At 39.9% G+C, this 21,886-nt stretch overlaps 1 protein-coding gene across 15 annotated transcripts in view; it reads left to right on the forward strand.

Annotated features, from left to right (window-relative positions):
* Positions 1-13,561, forward strand: part of CALD1 (caldesmon 1) — a 188,414-nt gene extending 174,853 nt beyond the window's left edge. For 12 of the 15 annotated variants that reach the window (XM_049094656.1, XM_049094653.1, XM_049094652.1 and 9 more), the window contains 6 exons: positions 94-137; positions 244-322; positions 2,279-2,416; positions 3,075-3,170; positions 8,383-8,463; positions 11,217-13,561. In XM_049094656.1, the coding sequence (XP_048950613.1) occupies positions 94-137; positions 244-322; positions 2,279-2,416; positions 3,075-3,170; positions 8,383-8,463; positions 11,217-11,225 (447 nt within the window). In that variant the 3' untranslated portion in view covers positions 11,226-13,561. The remainder of the gene's footprint in view (positions 1-93; positions 138-243; positions 323-2,278; positions 2,417-3,074; positions 3,171-8,382; positions 8,464-11,216) is intronic. The other 3 variants (XM_025464182.3, XM_049094661.1, XM_049094663.1) reach the window with 1 other exon arrangement.
* Positions 13,562-21,886: the final 8,325 nt, after the last annotated feature.

Genomic DNA, 21,886 nt, shown 5'->3' on the forward strand with positions numbered 1-21,886 from the left:
CCAAAACATTGTTTATAAACAGCAAGCATGTGTGGCTGAGAAACATTGTTTATAAGCTGCAAATATTAACTGGGGTTTTTTTTTAATTCCTAGATTGAAGAGCGAGCAGAATTTTTGAATAAATCTGTGCAGAAAAGGTAAATATGGTTGGTTGTTCAAATGAGAATCATCAGCTGTTATATATGGAATGATTCTCTCTTGTATTTTTACGTGTGTGTGTGTGTGTGTTTATTCACTTAACAGTGGTGTCAAATCAACTCATCAAGCAGCAGTCGTCTCCAAGATTGACAGCAGATTGGAGCAATACACCAGTGCAATTGAGGTGAGGTGGCCTAGGAGTCGGGGGCAAACAGAAATTGACTCTGTGGATGAGGGATCGTAGAGGCTTAGGACAGTAATCAGGTCCAGGAACCACATTACTGTGTTAGAATATTAGTGATGCTTCATTATACTTTGAACTAGTTCTACAGAAGAGCAGTAACAAAGATAAATTATAGAAGGTTTTAAATAAATTTTCGTATTCTACTTTCAGCCAGAATATTCTTTAATGAAGCTATTACTCTTTTAATGAATGGGCTCATTGGTATTGAACTATATTACTTGTACATTCATAAGCATATCTAAAATTTCCTTAACGACTTTTAAAATATGTTCCCATATGTAGTTTTAACAGTTGCAACCTTAGTTAATCCTTTTTTTTAATCTATAAAACCGTTTAGTATCAAATAAAAGTAGTAGTATAAATTAATAGAAAGGTGATAGCCAGACCAAGGTTAATCATCATCAATTTCAAACTGATTGCTTTGGGCTTGAAAGGCCACAGTTGTGTTTTTTGGTTTTTGTTTTTTTTTAAGATTTTATTGACTTATTCATGAGAGACACAGAGAGAGAGAGAGGCAGAGACACAGGCAGAGGAGAAGCAGGCTCCATGCAGGGAGCCCGATGTGGGACTTGATCCAGGATCTCCAGGATCACACCCTGGGCTGAAGGCGGCGCTAAACCGCTGAGCCACCTGGGCTGCCCTTTATGCTTCTTTCTGTTCCAACTTTTTCCCACCACTTTCCCCCAAAAAAGGGGGTGGGTTCTACACTATTTAGATATAAGGTATATTTCCAAGTACCAAAGCATTTGGTACCTTGCCATTGATCAAGATGTATTTTTTTCTCCTTTTGTAGTTTTAGTCAATGGTTTTAGCCTTCAGATGTATATCGGAATACCTGCTGTAAATTAATTGGCTCAGCTTGGTTTGATTTTTCTCCTCTCCTTTGAACTGCAGAGCAGAGATAGCTATACAATAGTTCACAAACAAATGATAAGAGGGCATAAGGAAGAAAGAGGTCTGGATGATTTATCAAATGAATACTCAAGTCCCAGCACTCAAGAGTTGCTTTTTCACAAGATTGAATGTCCAATAAAATGTAAGACAGATTGCAGATAGTGATTCTCTGTGGTTGAGTCGACCAGAGCTCTAGCAGGCCTTGCAGCACGTGCCCCAGGCCACAGAGCAGGACCACCAGAGAAATGAATGATTCTAGTTATGCCCATCACTACTGCTGGAAACAGGTCTTGAATGCACAGCTTTCATTTTTACATCTGTTCTTTCCTCCTTCTGGTATATTCTCCATACACAGGTCTCTCAGGTTTCCAACATGTCCTGTTGTCAGTCCTTTGTATGTAGAATGGCATTGCTCCTTCTTTTCGCCTCACCACTTCCAAACCTTCTGTTGTCTCTCAGTTTAAATGTCACTTCTTCAGAGTAGCCTTCTTTCTTCCCTAAACTAAGTAGTATTCCCCTCATGTATGTTCTCTGGGCATGCTTTATAGCACATTTATCTTTCAGAATACTTACCACGATGTGAAATAAATACTTGTATAACTAGTTACTGTCTTTCCCTCCTATTAAGATGTTAAGTCCCCTGGAGACTACAGAGCAGACTGTCTTGAGTAGCTCTATAGCCCCAGAGCCTAGCACAATGCCCTGCACACATAAAGCACTTATCTATTGGAGAAATGACATGAAATATCACCTCCACAATCATTGGTGTTCCAGTAAAAGGTATCATTTCATTTTTGAAAGATCCTCAGCTGTAGGTATTATGGTTTATGTGAGGTCTGTATACCGTCCGAATGTAGCTTTACAACAACTTTTGGTGAAGGTGAACTTTTTAAAATATCATAATGAATTTTGAATGATAATGTTGAGGAAGACAAGCTCACCATAATTTTATGAGAGCAAACTTATCAGCACCCACCCTAAAAAATAATTCACACATTTCAGGGAACAAAAACCACAAAACCTGTAAAGCCAGCAGCCTCAGATCTTCCCGTTCCTGCTGAAGGTGTACGCAATATCAAGAGCATGTGGGAGAAAGGGAATGTATTTTCGTCCCCTACTGTGTCAGGCACACCAAATAAGGTCAGTATAGGATTCTGGTCTTTTAATTTTAGAGGTTGGGTTTGTTTTTTCCTTTTTTTTTTTTTTTTTTTAAGGAATCACACTACTTAATTATAAAAGCAGTGAAGAAGATGTTAATTCTTTCAGAGACAATGTGTTGAGGAGCCTAGACTGTGTACTATGCTCTGGCCACAGTATTCCAAATGAAGTGCCTGAAATTAATCGCCCACCCCTGGAGTTGGGAAGGGGGTGAGGTACAGGGGAAAGAAAACCAGATAACATGGTCTTTTTTTTTTTTTTTAAGATTTTGTTTATTTGTTTGTTTGGGAGAGGGAGAGAGAGCACAAATGAGGGGAGGGGCATCGGGAGAGAGAGAAGCTAACTCCGCACTGAACAGGGAGCTCAATGCAGGGCTCCATCCTAGGACCCTGGGATCATGACCTGAGCTGAAGGTAGATGCTTAGTGACTGAGCCTCCCAGGTACCCCTAACATAGTCTTTAAATATCAAGCTTAAGGCTCATTTTATTCAAACTATAAAATATAGAGATCAATAATTGATTAGTGTCACATGATGGTTATGCAAAGTAATACCTAATAATAGTATTTTGAGGTTACTTATTTAGAGTCTTTTCCAAGTAAAGTTTTTTTTTCTGTAATAATGAATTATTGACTTTGTAGGAGACTGCTGGCTTGAAGGTGGGGGTTTCCAGCCGCATCAACGAATGGCTAACTAAAACCCCAGATGGAAATAAGTCACCCGCTCCCAAACCTTCTGTAAGTAGCTCCGAGTTATTCTGAAGTTTTTTGATCTCCCAGTTTCCAACACCAGAAGAAAACAAGCTGTTCGTCTATTTGCCTAGGAAAGACAATGCTCCTATTCTTTGCTGTCACTCTGAATAACAAACGAGGAGGGTCTCAGATTTAGAGAGCACATCTAGAGCAGCCCATACCCTTTGCCCCAGAGGGTAAAATGGAACCACAGTCACCTCTACACCCTGAGTGGAGTAGCTCGCTGGAGCTCGACGCTACTCACATTTACACTCTTAACCGGTTTACTTGTTAAGCTTCCATTCTATAAATCACAGTTAGGAATTTGAAAGTGAAAATGTCAAATTATCTTGGCCACGTCTCAGTCAAGAGCACTCCTAGACTTATTCCCAAAAGAATGTGTATGTTGGCTATTTTGAACACATATTTTCTAATTTGCCTAATTTCTGTAACCTAACACAAAAATATAGTTATTGGGCTGTTGTTGAAATGATTGCTTTGACTTTATTGTCAACACCTCCAAAGGAAAGTCATTTGGAGAAAAAGAACAAACAACACAGTAAAACTGGAAACTATAAAAACGGTTATGAATGTTATTTTTGGAAATCTAACATTTTCTTATTAAGTGTGGCTATCTTACTATAAAAATGTCCTCTTAAATTTTTCATTGAATGTCTGTGATAATTGCCTTGCATTTATCATTATAATCAAAAGCCTTATGAATCTCCCTACTATATATTTGTGGACTTTCTCTATTAAGTTGCTTTTATACCTTTGTTAGTGCCCAAGGGAGCACAGCTTCCATTGGTATAAACTACTCCAAGCTAGAGGTAGAAGAAAAGCCTTGCTAAATCATCAACCGCTGCATTGCTGACCATTTAATTGCATCGTTGGGCTCCATATTTAATCTCCAAAATCATCAGTACAGTTTATCACTTTTCCAATTTAAAAAGAAAAAAAATGGCAGTATTTCCATACATTTTGTGGGCATGATTCCATGTAGTCACTTGATTACCATTCAGCCTGAGATTTTTTTGCATGAGGGCTTTCAGGAAGTATAAAACTAATGTAAACCTAAGCTAAAATTGGAAAGTCTACATATTGAAAAAAAAAATTCTTTACCTCATCCAAATAGATACAGAAAGAGGGGCCTTTACCTAGAGAGAGTTTAGGCGATGGATCATACCCAAAAGGTCCATTCTCTTTAGTGCTTTAAATTTCCCCCAGCATCCAGGGTGACCTAAGGAGTAGAAATTTCTTTTATAATGGTAACTTATATAGGTTTTGTGTGTCCAGACCAGTGATTATTATCCCTTCTGAATCTTGGACCTCTTGAAACCTAATAAAATGTAAGGACCCTCTCCTCTACAAACATGAATTTGATACAAATTTAGCAAGCTCATGGACCCACTGAAGATCTCACAAGATAGAAAGGCTAACGAGAAAAAGGTATATGCTTTCCTATTTGATGAGTAGGGCACATCACTAAATGAGATGATTACTTTTTCACATTTACAGTATTAACAATCTTGTTCATTTTTATACCATACTATATTGTTGTATTTGGCCCAGGACTTGACCTCTACTCTTTTAGCAGCACCTTAACTGATGAGTTTGTCATCAACTGTGTTATCCTAATGGGGAGGTTAAGAGATTTAACTTAGTTATTAACACAGCAGGTATAATAACTGTGCAGGTTTCCATTCAAGAAAAGCCCACTTTCTGGTAGGACCAAAAATTATTATAAGGAAATTAGAAAAACCATTGCCTGCCTTACCTGTGATTTAGGAAGCAATTCACTAGACCATCTCCTAGAGGATGGAGAGGAAAAGAAAGAAGGAAGCAACAATTAGTATAGATTGTGGTGACATATTTTTTCCCATGTCCCATTGGATTTGGCAGGCTAGTGTGGCTCCTTGGATGAAGGTCTGATCGGAAGGAAACAAATGTAATGATGTTGTAAATAAAAGTTCGTTTGAATGTGCTTGGTAAGCAGATTTACTTACACATTCCAGGCTTACTACCCCCAGTGCCATGTTAAAGTCTCAATAAACAACATGGCAGTTTCTTTGCAGGAGGACATGACTTGAACCCCAGCAAGGGCAAGAGGGTAACCCATAGACACTCTGGGTCTGGCAGAAAAGAGACAAGATTTCTAAAATGAAGAACAGGCTGAAAGGATCCTGCAGATGCATAAAACTTGTTAGGAAAAGGTTAAGTCTGGAATGGCAGCTTAGAAAGACAGGCTAGTGTGGCTCCTTGGATAAAGGTCTGATCGGAAGGAAACAAATGTAATGATGTTGTAAATAAAAGCTCGTTTGAGTGTGCCCAAGGATCTTGTGCAGGTCTTGTTCAGGTGGTCTCACGTTGGTGGCCTGCAGCTAAGATCTGTGTAGTTTGGGGGCTGGTGTGTTTTATTTCCCTTTATAAATTTGTAATTTGAACATGTTTTTGAGGTGTGGAGGCATACATTCTTGAATTCCCTGATTCCTTTCTTTCTTTTTTTTTTTTTTAAGTCTCCTTACACCAGGCCTCTTTAGGCATTTGTGTTTCCAGCCTGGCCCTTGACAGCAGGCATCTAAATTTGACACCCTTGGGATTATAGGCAGCCTGAGCCTGAGCCCAGGATGTCAGAGGATTACCTAAAGATAACAGCAAATAGGAGGCCCCCCAACTGCGCCTTCTGGTTTGGGATCAGAGAGGATTTATCCTCAGCTCCTTGTTAATATTCCTTGGTATACATGGGTAGAAGGGAAAGCCTGAGTTTGTTTTGGCAAATGTATGACATGTGGCCACTAAGGAAAAATTAGAGGAAAATTCTTTCACCAAAATAGTCCTCACCCAGTGAAACCTCAAGAAGGAAAGAAATAATCCATGAGACTCATGTTCTGTTCTAAAATTCCCTGAAGAGAAAAACCACCCTCTACCACTAGTTATGTAATAATTTTAATATGTGCTAAAAGTTAAAAGTGTTCAAGGTAGTTTGTCAAATTAATATTTTTTAGGGTGCCTGGAAATTATTCAGAGTGAAACCCTGATCTACACCTGATTCTTTACTGGGACATCTACTGGGATTTGTGGGCAGAATTTACAGGATTTTGGTGTAACTTTGTAACTGGAATTCAGTTCTGAGTATGTCTGCTTTATCTGGTTTGACTGTTTTTTTTTGTGTCTAACCTACATGTTATATACAGCATTTTAAGTGCTAATTTGTCTTTCTTTTTGTTTAAACAAACCTCCAACAATGTCTTTCTCAGCTGAATTCTCTTCTTCATTTTCTGATCTCTGGTTGATTGGAAACTTGCTTCTCCTGCCTTCATTTCTCCCTCTTCTTCTGGAGTGGGTCTTTCTCTAGAATGTAGTCTGGTCAGGTAATTCCATTTATTTTTTCCCCTTTGATTAAAAATGCCAACTTACCACTTGGATGTGAATATTTTCTTAAGATGGACTCCTTAGACTGTGTGAGTGCTCTCAAAAGATTAATGGGCAGGAGTTAAGGGAAATACAATTCACTTTCTTCAGTAGAACATTCATGTGAAAGAATTGTAATTGTTTTATATGAATCAAATAAATAAAGTATACTAGCCATAATAGCCACTTTCCAGAGCTTCCATTAGTATGTTCCTAATTATAGTTTCCCCAATTTTAAAAGTCTTCCAGACAATTTGGCAACTTCTACCTATATTGGCAAATGTAGTGGAATTCTTCAAAACAATCTGATTTGTTGCTTACTGGTTCCAAGTTAAATAGGTGTAACTCTCTAAAAGAATATCAGGAATCCATGCCACAACAGAAATCCAGAAACTCGGTAAGATTAAGGTAAATCTAAAATGCTTCACATGGTACCATTTAACCAGTGCGTTCTCAGTGTCAAGATTTCAATAGTATCTATCAAAAATATGTTCATTTAGACCAGTGTCTGTGGATAAATGCAATTGTTATTAGCTTTGCCTTCCTAATGAGAAAATGTTTTGCCAAAATAAACATTACTATTTCAGTAAAACACATTTATTTTCTACGAACCACCTTTGCCAAGTACTAATGTAAGCAAATGCTGGAAGAAAAGTAAATGGAAACAGAAATTTGGATCCTTATCCAAACCAGATTAATTATGAGGTAGTAAATAACCAATCAAAGCTATGTAACTGTTGCCAATCGTATTTTAGGGTTTTCTTCCCAAGATTTCCACATGCTCTCACACATGTCATCAACTCAACCTCTCTTATGGGTACAACTTGTGGTAAATCTTCCCTTTTGTAGGGCTAGGCTCTACTGATCCCACTTCTGAATTACCCACTTACTCCTCAGGAAACCCAAAATGATTTTAATCTGAGGAAAGTGCAATTAGAAAAGTGTCTTAGATTGAGCTGCCCAGAGGCAGACCCTAATAGTAATTCAAGTATAAGTAATTTACTTGGGAGGCAAAGAAAACATTCCAGGAAGTGAGTCAGGGAAAAGAAGGTAGCCAATAAGACTATTAAGCAACTCACCACACGGGCTATTAAAACCTAACCCCACCGGGGCGACCCTGGAAGCCGCCATAAAACACATGCTTCACAGTTCTACCTGGGGCATGAGTGAGCCTGAGAAATAATCTTGCACCAAATCTCATCAGTGAGTGATTGAGGACTGCTCCTGGGTATGTTAACTCTCTGAACTTCCAGTCTGCCTCCTGGGTGAGCAAAGTGGACATCTGTAGCCAGAGAAGGTCCTCACGCAAAGAAATGGAGTGTTGGCGTTTGGAAGTCAGGCTGGTATGCACTGAAATCCTAAGGGTTTAGGGGATACAGCAGGATGCTGAAAGAAAGTTCATCTGCAAGAGGTGAAAGAAATGCTTATCCGACCCCAAAAGAATTATTTAAAAGGAACGTATGTTCTATTCACTTCTAAGAGCATAGAAAGTTAAAAATGACTACATTATGTGAAGTATGCTTGCATTCCAGTTCTGCTAATCAGCAAACTGTAAGTCCTTGGTGGAGGACAGGAACTACATGCTGGTTAATTCCAGCCCATTCTCATATTATAACATAGATCCAAACACCATAAAAAGCAAACAGTGGCTAATGATCCTTTTGATTCTACCCATTTTGAATCACTAGGATCAAGTGTATCAAACAAGAAGCTGATTCAAACAAACAACAGAAGTGATGATTTATTTGTATCTGGCCAGAAAATATGAATGGCCACCTATCAACTTTTTCTGCTTTTTCTTCATTAGGATTTGAGGCCAGGAGACGTATCTGGCAAGCGGAACCTCTGGGAAAAGCAATCTGTGGATAAGGTCACTTCTCCCACTAAGGTAATCTACTGGGAAGATTTACTTTTCATAGGTTCTTCTCCTGCCATATCCTCCAGTGTGACATCCCAGGATCAAATGAGAAATATCACTGATCCACATAGCCTTTTCTAGGCAACCATCAGCTTCTAAAAACTTATATATGGTGCAATGAGAAATGAAGTCACAGGGCCTTCAGAATTGTAGGCTTGACAGTCCTAACAACGTAAAAAGTCTGGACCTGTAGAGTGGTTCACAATAAGACATTCTAGAAGCACCACAGTGGTAGGAGTGTTGACAACAGAGGTTGTAGGGTATATACTTCCTTACACGGTCCAGGCTTGGAGCCACAGCCATTTGAAGATTACCTAGGGAGAAACCTCTATCTCCCTAAGTGGCTCCAGAGCTACTTTCTGGAACCATTACACTGTCAGAAGCGTAGGACCCAAGGTTGCTATGGCAAAAAATTAATATAAGTCAGGCAAAACTTGCCCCCCTATAGAAACTCATGGCTAAGAATGCTTGGATTTGTCGTGTGTGTGTGTGTGTGTGTGTGTGTGTGTCCTCTGGTCAATGGCTATGCTTATTCTTCATAAAGGAGGCTCTGAACAATATCTGAATGATGCTCAGACTGATCGTAGGACTCCTTGTCCAAAGAGCTAATTCATTTTGGCTGTAGCCCTTCCCCATTTTGAGCAGTTAGCCCAGTCTCCTCCTTTCATAGAGGGAAAGTGGGAGAGAAATCAGAGAGCAACCAGAAGCAGGGTTAGGCCAGTCTGCTTAGGGGACGATTTAGAAGCACTTTTCAAGCAAACCCAGGACTGAGGAACCCCTCGAAGGCCACCAGAGGATCCCTACTGTTCCCTGAAGCAACAGAATCTCACTTCCCTTCTCCTCCCTTCTACATGCTCCTATGTCTGGCACAGCTGCCTAACGTGCTGTTCCATCTCTCGATTCGTTGATTGCTCTTACATTTCAGCAAAATCCACTGGCCCAGTCTCTCTATTTAAGGCGGTTTTTACATAACTTTTCTAAGTCATTGCTAAACATATTAAAAGTATCTAGTAATAATTATCACCACTACTCACCACTATGTCCACTCTGCAAGGCGCTGCTCTACCTTCTCAATCTATGTTATCTCATCTGATGCTCCCACCACCCTGTGGAGTGGGTCTTTTTATTACCACCTCCCCCCCCCCCCCACCGCCGCCGTTTAGAGCTGTGGAAAACAAAGCACAGAGAGGTGAACTTCCCCAAAACCACACAATGAATAAGTTAGCAAAGCCTGCATCAAAACTCAGGCAGTCTGGTCTGAGCCTGCGTTCTTAACCACTATGCATGCTGCTTTCCTTTGAGGGTTGCATAGTCAGCAGAAAAGAGAAAGCTTAAAGTTCCTAGCACAATTTTCTCCTGGTGGAGGGGGTGGGGGGTAGGGGAATGGAATCATTTATTAGTTTCTATTTTAAGACGAAGGATGAACTTCTATTGGCCTAAGCCATCAACGGCCCCTCTAGCATCCATCTCCGACCTCTCGGAAATGGCAGTCCAAATGTCTATATGGGCTGCTTTCTGAGAAGAGGGCGCCAGCTATTCATAGCCTATCAGCACGGGTTTCATGAAGCCTCTCTGAGTAATATACCACTGAGCTAGAGTTCTGGGAAATGGAGTATGGAGACCATCTGGAATGGTAACCACTCAAGAGAACACCACTCACATTCGACACCTGAATGGTACTGCTTGGAACTGTGCAGTGTGGTGGTACAAGGTGGAAAGGTGACAGGGTGAGTCTTCACCTACACTGCCCACTCATCCTCGGTCTATACCAAGAAGCTCTCTGTACAATGATATATAATATAATAATAATATAACCGTGAGACCCAGAGCTGATTTTATGAAGTAGCAGAGTAGGTGACTCCTTCACTCCAAAATGTCAGGCTCACTACACCTCATGCAGTCACTCCTTTGAGATGGAAGTGCACATTCGAAAATGCAGACTCCCCACACTGGTATTCGTGAATATGTCAGCAAGGATTTCTAGCAACTAGCTGAAGAAAAGAAATGGTATACAAATAAGAGCGTGGCCCAGATAAGTTTCAAGGGTCAGGGTGTAAGAATAGGAGGGAAGAAATAAAAAACAGGAGAAGAGAAAAGATAAACACATTCTACTTCTCCATTGTCCTTGACGTGGCCAAGACTGAGCCATTCATCATGTATGCCTGTTCCAGAAAACATGCTACAGGTTACTGGCCCTTCGAGTCAAGTTTTAAAAGAAAACACACACACACACACACACAAAACTCCTTGACTGTGAATGCCACAAGCAAGGCTAATGATCAAGATGAGGAAGGGGAATATAAAGAAGAAAGAGAGAGGGATCCCTGGGTGGCGCAGCGGTTTGGCGCCTGCCTTTGGCCCAGGGCGCGATCCTGGAGACCCGGGATCGAATCCCACATCAGGCTCCCAGTGCATGGAGCCTGCTTCTCCCTCTGTCTGTGTCTCTGCCTCTCTCTCTCTCTCTCTCTCTCTCTCTGTGACTATCATAAATAAATAAAAAAAAATTAAAAAAAAAAAAGAAGAAAGAGAGAGAAGTAAAAAAAATCAGCAAAAGAGAGGGTAGACTAGAAGGTGAGGAGCATATTTGAATAGAATACCAACAGTAATCCTCCCTTTCATAAATATTTATTCCTACCATATTTCAATTATTTTTTTTCTTCCTCTGACACAAAACATCTGGCTGGAATGCCATGGCCTGTGAATTTAAAGCTCTCTTCTCTTAGCAGGTTTGAGACAGTGGAAGAAAGAACCCAAAGTAGCCGCTCAAGATGCTGGACCAGCTCAGTTGAAGAGGGGCTAGTTTGTTCTGTTTTATATTTATGTTGATTTACTAAATTGAGTTCATTTCCTCTTGTTTTATTTTTCATTATCCCAGTAAACCCATGTATATTGTCACTATATTTAATAATCACAGTCTAGAGATGTTCATGGTAAAAGTACTGCCTTTGCACAGGAACCTGTTTCTAAAGAAACCCATGCTGTGAAATAGAGACTTTCCTACTGATCATCATAACTCTGTGTCTGAACAGTGATACCAACCACACCAGAAGTCAACAAAAGGAGCTTCAAGTTGAAAATTGCCTGAGGAATGTGTGCAGTGCCCAGAAAAACAAAACCACGAGTGGTTTTGTTTTGTTTTGCTTTGTTTTGTTTTAAATACAGAAGTCATGTTGTTTCTGCACTTTAGGATAAAGCATGGAAGAAATTATCTTAGAAGGCAATTCTAACACTTTCCGAAAGTAGACCATTTCAGATTTGAGATACTGCAATAATGATTGTCTTAAAAAAAAAAAAAAAAAAGATGTACTGTTAAGGTATTATTTTTTTCATGCTGATGAATATCTAAATTGGATTATGATGTTAGCTGACATTGGTACTGATTCTTTAGGTTGGTTGCTTGTGGATTTCTTTGGTAGCAATAGCAAACCACATTTTAGATGACCTGATCATGTATGTATGTGCATACACATATGCAAACACACTAATGGTAGAAAGCTTTTTTATGCGCTAGACTATTATATTTAGCAATATGTCCTTGTAACTAGCCAATATCACAGCTTTTTAAAAATTAAAAATCACAATATTATATTAATATTTCATATTTGCCAATAGATTCATGGCAGGATAGGTATTGATATGTTTCCAGTGTCCAATAACCTGTAAGAAGAGAGATTAGAAGTGTCAAAAGTAGTTGACATTTTCTATAAAGCATAGTATTTAGTTTATAATTAAAAACAATCTTGAAGTCCAGTGTGTATTGTACTAAATCTACCATCTGAGTCAAACTCAAAGCTGGCTCAGAACTCTTTTCTTAAAATCAAGTCCACAGTAGGTTGGCTTAGATGGTAAATGAGGTCTCTTCCTTCTCTAAAATTGGAAGACAAGAATTTTTGTCACAAAACTGTACAGATTGGAATTACACGTGTGGGTATACTGAGACCAACTTTGGCTAATGTCTGGAAGCAGAGAAGAAAAGTGAGCAAAAGCAACATGGAGGAGCTATGACAGTGTTTCCATTCTTAATAGACTGAACTATCTTTTAAATTAAACTTTTCTATTTTTATTCGTCATTGGTACTCATCATAAGTTGATACCACATTGAATTTTCAAAAAATATGTGTAACTTTTATTAGTTTTACCTTTTCCCCTAGAGTCTATCGACTTTCATTTTCAGATTTTACACACACAGTCTAGATATCACATCCTATTTTAGTGTGTAAGTATTCATCTGTTCTCCACAATAAGTGATTAAAGAGAACTCCAGTGTCTTGGCAATACCTTCTAGCATAGAAATATACATGCAGTGTAATTCTATAAACTTATACCTCATTTGACTTAACCAAAATTGTCTTAGTCTCAATTCCTACCACGTTGAGGGAGCCTCTCAAATGACTTATAATCTACAGTATTGCCCTAGAAGAGCTAGCCAGGGCAAGGCTGGCATGAGGAGTGACCACTGCCTTCCAAAGTCTGTTTTCCTCATAAATCAGTAAAGAGTTGCTGAATCCTCTAGCTTTAGCACACCTGGGCCAAAGGAGGGAAAGCCAACAAGACTGCACAGGTCATCTACCCATGACAAAGTAGACGTGAGTCTATGATAAAACGAACTAGAATTCACATGCAGTGCCTGATTTCAGCATTGACTCCCATAATTGGAGGGAAATGGATCAAAATTTGAATTAAGGCCCATGGTGAGGGAACATTGCTTTGTTGTACTTTTGAATAAGAGCTTCTCCTGATCACTATTATATATTTTTTTAGAAAGTCTAAAGTTGAGAAGAGAGTATATCAGTCCTGACTTTTATTCCAATATTGGATGGAATAAGTTTTAGGGTAGAATTTTGTTCAGTTTGGATTTAATCTTTTGAAAAATAAATTCCTTGTTTACTTGTTTGATTACAATTCTCTTTGTTATCTTTAAGAGGTAAGACTGCAAGGTGACTAGCATGTTCTGTGAATCTGCCATTCCTAAAAGTTTTATAAACACTTGATATTTTTCACTGATAATTGATCGCTGCAATAAATATATATTGTGAAAATGCATCCACAATAAATGGAATTCCTCCAATGTCTGCCTTGCTTATTTTTATGCACTGTATTGATTACAAACAAGAGTTATATCTGTTTTAATAAAGATGGTGGCATAGCAAAATATGTATTTCAGATCGAGTCTCGGTTTCCCTCTTTAAAAAAGAAAAGCCACTTCATATTTTTTAAATAATTCTTATTACAGGCACTTTTCTAATGAAATAGTGAAACTTGCTCTAGTAGGGACAACTGATCAAACATGTATGGAAAAGGTTAAAAGGAGGTATTAAAAAAAATTTCTCCTTCCATGGGATCCCTGGGTGGCTTAGCGGTTTGGCACCTGCCTTTGGCCCAGGGCGTAATCCTGGAGTCCCGGGATCGAGTCCCGCCTCAGGCTCCTGGCATGGAGCCTGCTTCTCCCTCTGCCTGTGTCTCTGCCTCTCTCTCTCTATGTCTATCATGAATAAATAAATAAAATCTTTTTAAAAAATCCTCCTTCCAAAAAAAGCATCTTGCTCCATCCTTCCTTTCATTCCCCACCTTGTTACACACCACCCCCTCACTCCTAAGATAGAAGTACTGTTTTCCAAAGGTAGTGTCTTTTATAGTAGAAATGGCCATTTAATATTTACCCTTCATTTGCAGAATACTGACTATTTAAATGTATAAACTACAATTAAATCCAGAGATTTTTTTATTGTAATTTTGTGTATTTATGTAACATTGGTCAAATATATGAGGTTTTTCTCATAATGGTTTAAACTGTGAGCCTGGAGCCCCTGAGCAGTCCTCTACATCTTGCCCATAAGATTGGGTGGAATTCAATGAGTTACTGTAGCTTAAGAAATAATTAGTACTTTTGAGTTCTACGTCCTAACAAAATGGTGATCGGTTTAGACAACATGATAATTGTCATCAAGGTTCATTCCCAGCATTAAATAATGAAAAGAATACCATCTACAGTACTGGTACCAGACTGATAGGATTAGGGATGGATGAAATTTAATTTTACAACATGCATATTCAAGTTATAAGTGTAAAGACGTTATAGTCTCTTGTATGATGTGGCAACAGGTCTGTATCACAGGTGTTTTCCTACTCTTGCTTGCATGTGTACTCCAAATGGAAGAACGGATTTCTAAAAATCTCATGACCCTAAATATGTGTTCTTCTCCAGGACCAAAGAGACCTAACAATGTCTTGATTTGAGTGTTATGTTTGTTTGTATCAAGCTTATTAATCATGTTGTCCAAACATTCTGTACTCTTACTGATTTTTCTTTTATTCCACATCTACTATTAAGAAACACATGTGAAAATCTCCCTGTGTCATTATGGATGTGTCTAATTTTCCTTGTAATTCTGTTAATTTTGCTTTCCATATTTTAACATCATATTTTTGGTGCACATGCAAATCTAAAATCATTAAAGCTTCCTAGTAAAGTATTTTAACTTTATGAAGTAATCCTCTATTTGCATAACAAACTTTTTTGCCTTACAGTTTATTTTTTCTATTCTTAATATTGCTACAGTGGCTTTCTTTTGATTAACAGTGCATGAGTTAACTTGTTCCACCCTTTTGCTTTCGACCTTGGGTTTTAGATGTGTGTCTCTGAAAATCGGAGACCTCATAAAATCAGAATCATTAGGTTTTAGTGCAGACTGATCATTTCTGAGTTTTACCTGGAGTATTTTAGTCCTTTTACATTTTATGTAATTACTGATATTTCTCATTATTATTTTTTGGTTTAGTATATTTATACATTTTAGCTCTGAAAGCCATACAAATCACTTATCCCAGTTTTTTTCCTATAAAAGACTCATTTTCCCAAAAGCATTATGCACAATTTTAATTAGAATATAATGACAATGATATTTCATAATTTTTTAAATATGAAATGAAGTCAATGACTCAAAGTTATCTGCTGCAATGAGTTTGAGGGGAAATCTCGCAATCTATATCATTACAGACATAAAGTATAATGGTTCAACTTACAGTGTTTGACAGGGAGGAATCATGATAAAAAGGTCAGTATGAAATCATTTGATTATAGCAACAATATCTAACATTTGGAATGCATCCATACTTTTGTGTAATCATATGAGAGTCAACTATATTTATTTTCACATCTGTTACAACTTCTATTGGAAAGGAGAAATACCATGGTCTTATTTTCCAAGAGATATACACAGAATAATTTTTTTTCAGGGGATTTGTGCAAGCCAATATAAAACTTAACTTCCTCACATAATATATAAAATAGAAGATGCCTCTTCAGGTTTAATTTTTTAAAAGATTTTATTTATTTTTGCAAGAGAGAGTGAGCATGAGTAGGGGTTGTGGCAGAGGGAGAAGCAGACCCCTCCCTGAGCAGGGAATCCAACTGGAGACTCAATCCCAGGACCCCAGGATCATGATCTGAGCCAAAGGCAGACATTAACCCACTGAGCCATCCAGGCACCCCCAGATTTAATTTTTAAAGTCCAGAATGCTGGCACTTCTCAATTAGGCATTCCTGCAATCTGGCTGAGATCTGCTCCAGCAGACATAATTTCTTTTTAGGCTTCTTTTCACTGCTATTTTTCTATCTATCCATCTGATCGGGTCATAAAATATCTCATTAACGTTGATCTTTGACTCTTGCTAAATTTTGACCCTGTTCTTTGCCAGCTACTCGCTCATCTTCTAGCTCACATTTATTGCCTACCAAAGTCATTGGAACATCTTCTGTGTCCCTAACCCATAAAATGTGTTCCCTCGGGTCCTATAAGTCATTAAATGTGGACTGAGCTGTAATAGAATATACCAGAGCAAATCCTTGGCCATTCTTCATAGACAAGTCCCTCACCACTGTCAGTTGTCTGTTCCTGCTGTGTCCAGGATTCCAAGCATACACTGCTGGCAATGCACTTCAGCTTGCCTTGTGTAGGACTCTTACATCGTTGGGTCGTATTTTTCAAAAAAAAAAAAAACCTCCCTGAACAAACCGAACTGTCAGAGCAGACTTCCCCACGCCTCCTGAACTAAGGACCACCAGTAGCTTGTACTCATGTGTGATGTGGTCTGTTTAAATACTGACAATCTCCCTCACCTCCCTTCCCACTCACTGGTCTGGCACCTCCTCCACCTGCTCCATCTCCTCCTCTACCTCCTCTACCTCCTCTACCTCCTCCACCTCCTCTACCTCCTCCATCTCCTCCTCCACCTTCTCTTCCTCCTCCACCTCCTTCACCTCCTCCATCCTCTGGGCAGTGGCTCCTCTCCAGCTCTGCACTGTGGCGACAATGGTGGGGGCACTTCCAGAATGCACACATGGATATTTTCTCATTTAACTAGCATCCTAGTTATGTGCCACCTGTTTGATGTACTTTTCCTCACTTGCTTTTACACCAGGGCTACCTGTGCTTCAGAGCATACAGTGATCTTCAGGAGGCAGCTGAGTAGCAGAGCTAGACTTTTGGCAACCCTATGAGGCTGGAGGGAAAAAGACTAGTCTGTCAAAGGTGAGGATTTGTCAAATGACTTACAGGTCTACAAAGAGCTGACTCCTGAAAGTTAAGGGCGAGCTTGAAGTAATCTGGTCCCTACACAGATTGCCACCTTCCTTAATGTGAAGAACAACTGCATTATTCTAGTGGAGAGGTAGGTACATGACAGACAGGAAAAGCTACAAAATACGGAGTAACAATTCAAGGATTTAAGAGAAAATATCACAAGCCTCTAGTACATAACTGTCAAAGAATTGCAAGGTATATGATGGACTCAGTGTTTAGAGGGAGGAGAAAATACTTCATCTAGGGGTAATCAGAAAAAAAATAAAAGTATTTGCCTCATATTCCTTTGTTCCCCCAGCAGGATACCTGGTGCACCACATGGAATGGTGCTTGATAAGTGATACGATTTCACAAACAACCCAATTTATAAACTCTGTGCTGAATGTACTGCTGTCAAGTTTTGTGGTAAAGCTTTCAGAGCACTGAGAGGCCAATTTGTTTTATAACATTTTTGTTCCCAGATTTATAATTACTGTTCTCACCTCAGCCCTGCATTTCAACTCCAGGGCCTCTTGGATGGTTGGCCTCTTGCTTTACTCTACTGCAGATCTGACAGCAGAGTTTTGCCAAGGCATGGTTTTAGTGAGGTTGGCTTTTGCTCCCTTGAAATAGGATTTCCAACAAATGTCTCCATAAAAATAGGTTGTAGAAGGCCCAACCTTCTACATTTCTGCCTGGATAAAGAACACTCATTCAATAAACTCTTACAGGATGCACTAATATGAGCTATGTGAAAGAACCGCAAATCATACAGAACACAGGATTAATTTCTTAGCTAGTTGTTAATCACACTCAGCATTCTTCCACACGAACCTACTTTTCTTAGAACAAATGCCGTCTTTTGTAGGTCGAGTGCCTGCCAAGTTGAGCAACACAGGTACTTTGAGTTTTTTCAAAGGATGGAAATCAGCTGTCCTAAGTGCACTAGGGTTTCTAAATCCTTGGTGAGCAACAGAATCAATGGTAGAAATCATTGCAAGATGTAGGTTCCAGTCCCAGGAGATTCTTAGTTACAAAGAATTTTAGTGGGCCAAAAGCTGAGTTATCTAATACCTCTTTGCTATTCAAATACCTATTTGGGTTTTTTTTTTTTAAGATTTTATTTATTCACGAAAGACAGAGAAAGAGAGAGCGAGAGAGAGAGGCAGAGACACAGGCAGAGGGAGAAGCAGGCGCCATGCAGGGAGCCCGATGTGGGACTCGATCCCGGGTCCCCAGGATCAGGCCCTGGGCTGAAGGCAGGCGCTAAACTGCTGGGCCACCCGGGCTGCCCCTCAAATACCTATTTGTAAAATGCAGATTCCGGTGCAAAAGGACAGGGAGGGCCTGAGATTCTACATTTCTCTTAGGTTCCCAGGTGACGCTTCAGTGGCTGCTGCTCTTTGGGGAAAACATTTCAAGGAGCAAGGGTTCACTCTAGGCTCCGTGTGGGAATGTGTGCTCCAAAGATTTCACTGAAAACAACAGAATAAGATCACTTGCTACAATATAACACTTGATATATCAACTGCCTTAATCTTTACATCAATTTTAGCAGATAGGTGTTGTTACTATCTCCATTGTCTAAGGAAACTGAGACCCAGAGAGGTTAAGTAACTTACCCGAGGTCATACAGCTCAGTATTCTGGTTCCACAGTCTATACTCTTAACCCACTACTGTAGTGGTTCCCAAACTTTAGGGTGCATCAGGATCATCTGGAGGGCTTGTTAGAGCACCGATTGCTCCAACCCAGGGTTTCTGACTGAGGCCTAAGAATTTGCATTTTCTAACAAACCCTCACATGATGCTAATGCTGCTGGTCCCCTGGATCACCTGAAAACCACCCCCTTTCACCAGACCAGGTTCCAAGCCTAAGAATGCACCTTAGAAACTGACGTCCTTCATGACCACAGGGCCTATGTTAACTGGCTGTACCAGTAAATTGACCAAGCTCAGAAACCCAACATTCTCTATAAAGTCAGAGTGGCGGTGCACTAGTTTGCAATGAGAAATTGCCCTCATGAGAACACTGAGCTTCTGTGAGCAGCATGATTTTTCTGCAAACTCAGGTGCTACTTCCAAGAAAGGGGGCTTCCAAGAGAATCACTAAGGACAAGAGGTGTCTGATTGAAGGGGAGGCTGGCATTCTGTGTCCTATTGGATGTGTGTCTAGCCAGGAGTTGGCTACTTTGTCTCTCTGCTACCTGAGCTCATAGAAAAGGGAATTGAAAAGAACAGGCCAAATAGGACAGCGCTGTGCCTATGTATAGAAGATGGATAGTTCCCATATGTGCCCACCTGTCCTAGAGCTGCTTGGGAAGATGACACTGGTTCAGGGGCGATACTCTATTGTCGTGTAGGGATCACCATAACCAGGCAAGTAGATGCCGAGGAATCAGAGTGATATGGTGTCATTGTCACCAATTGGAGATCTGCTGGTCAAATGAGAATGACAGCTAATATTTCATTGGGTCCTTACCATATTCATATTCCCAGCATTTTCCAAGCATTTCGCATGTTACTCATTTAAACCTCACAACAGCCCTACAAGACAGGCGCTACATATCTCTCTCGACCTATGATAGGCTCACAAGGCAATAAATCCACTGTCAGTTGAAAAGATCCTAGGTCAAAAATTCATTTAATACACCTAACCAACCAAACATCATAGCTTAGCCTAGCCTGCTGTTAGCCCAGTGTTAGGCAAATTATCTAACACAAAGCCTATTTGATAAAGTGTTGAATATCTCATGTAATTTATTGAATATTGCACTGAAAGTGAAAAAACAGAATGGTTGTAAGTATACTGGTTGTTTATCCTCAGGATTCCATGGCTTCCTGGGCGCTGTGACTCCCTGCCAATGCCTAGCATTATGAGAGAGGACCGACCTGTATATGGCGAAGCCAAGAAAAGATCCAAATTCAGAATTCCAAGTATGGTTTCTACGGAATTCATATCGCCTTCATACCATTGTAAAGTTGAAAAATCATAAGTTGAACCATCATAAGTCGGGGACTTTCTGTACTATATTATCCACACCCTACATGTAAATTAATTGAGGCAAAGAGAAGTTAAACAATTTGCTCAAGGGGCACCTGGGTGGCTCAGTTGGTTAAACATCTGACCCTTGATTTGGGCTCAGGTCATGATCTCAGGATCATGCACTTGAGTTCTGCTTGGGATTCTCCTCTCCCTTTCAATCTGCCACCCCCACCCTGTGCAGTGCTCATTCATGCTCTCTCTCTCTCTCTCTCTCTCTCAAAATAAGTAAGTAAATCTTTAAGAAAAATCTCAAGGTTTGAACTTGGAAGCAGTCAGAGAGGCGTGGCCCTATAACAGGACATTCCAGATCCAGATAGTCTGAGGAAGGCCAAGATGGGTACTAGAGGACCCCAGGGCTTCCAGGACCTAGTATGGCTTCCCAAACTGTGATAAGACCTCTACAGCCATATAACCACTAACTTCTGTGATGTCATAAATAACTCCAATTGCCCTAGTTGCTGCATTTAAGTCTCTGCCTAACAAATTCAAAGTGATCTACTTACACAAACTAAATTACATCCCTAACACAACTTACATTTGGATGTCTTGCTAAAGTGAATTTTCCTCCTGATTTCCACACTAGTAATTATGCTCTTTGGAGGATTGTTTTGGTTTTTCTTTTCCTCTTTTCATTTCTTATTATATTGCCTGTTATACTGCAGGCTTAGACTAGATAAATTCACCAAAAAATAGGAGGAGGAAAAGTTGCTGCAGGAGTAAAGTTGCCTTGCCAAGAAGCCAAAGCTGACTATAAAAGGAGTCTGTCCTGTGAGCTTCTGAGAGAAGATCATAGGGAAGGAGAACAAAAAATCAGACTGACAAAGTCCCTAGGAGAAGCTTATTCCAGGCCTTACTTCCACTCTAACTTACAAAGAATTTCCACTATACAGTACGTCTGAAATGGAGTATGTTTAAATAAAAAGAAAAAAGTTAAAAGGAAACAAGTACTTAGAAAACTATTTAAAATTTCCTTAAGAAGGATGGGCAGCCCAGGTGGCTCAGCGGTTTAGCACCGCCTTCAGCCCAGGGCCTTATCCTGGAGACTGGGAATTGAGTCCCACGTCAGGCCTTCCTGCACAGAGCCTGCTTCTCTCTCTCTCTCTCTCTCTCTCTCTAATAAATAAATATTTTCTTTATATAAATAAATAAAATTTACTTAAGAAGGAAATCCCAATGAAATCTCTTTCCTAAAAATGATACTGACTCCAGTTAAGCCTCACCTAGAGAGTACAGCCTAGTACTAATTCATAGCCCAGTCTTCTCTCATAACCTTTGTACTTACTGCTTTCTTCCCTGAACATCAACTTGGCCCAACCCTTCACTTCTGGTCTTCTGGTCTCAGAGGCTTCCCTGGACACACTATCAAAAGAGCTACCCCAGCTAGCTCAGTGGGTAGAGCATGTGACTCTTGATCTCAGGGTCATGAGTTCAAGGCCAATATTGGGTATAGAGTTTACTTTAAAAAGAGATTGCAGGGGGGTGGGGGGGATGGGGAGGGGTGCGGGGTGGTGGGGGTGGTGCCTGAGTAGCACAGTCAGGTTAAGCTTCTGACTCTTGGTTTCAGCTCAGGCCACAATCTCAAGGTCGTGGAATTGAAACCTCCATAGGATTCTGCACTCTGCACAGAGTCTGCTTGAGTTTCTCTCTCTCTCTCCACCCCCCCTCCCCTGCCTCTTAAAAAAGAGAGAGAAAACGAGCACTATCCCTACCAAGGCCCACCCACCTGCAGTACTTGCAGAGCGGCTCTTAATTTTTCCCTCCTTTACTTCTCTCCATAGCAATGATCAT

This window comes from Canis lupus, chromosome 16, assembly GCF_003254725.2.
Source record: "Canis lupus dingo isolate Sandy chromosome 16, ASM325472v2, whole genome shotgun sequence".
Classification (NCBI taxonomy): domain Eukaryota; kingdom Metazoa; phylum Chordata; class Mammalia; order Carnivora; family Canidae; genus Canis; species Canis lupus.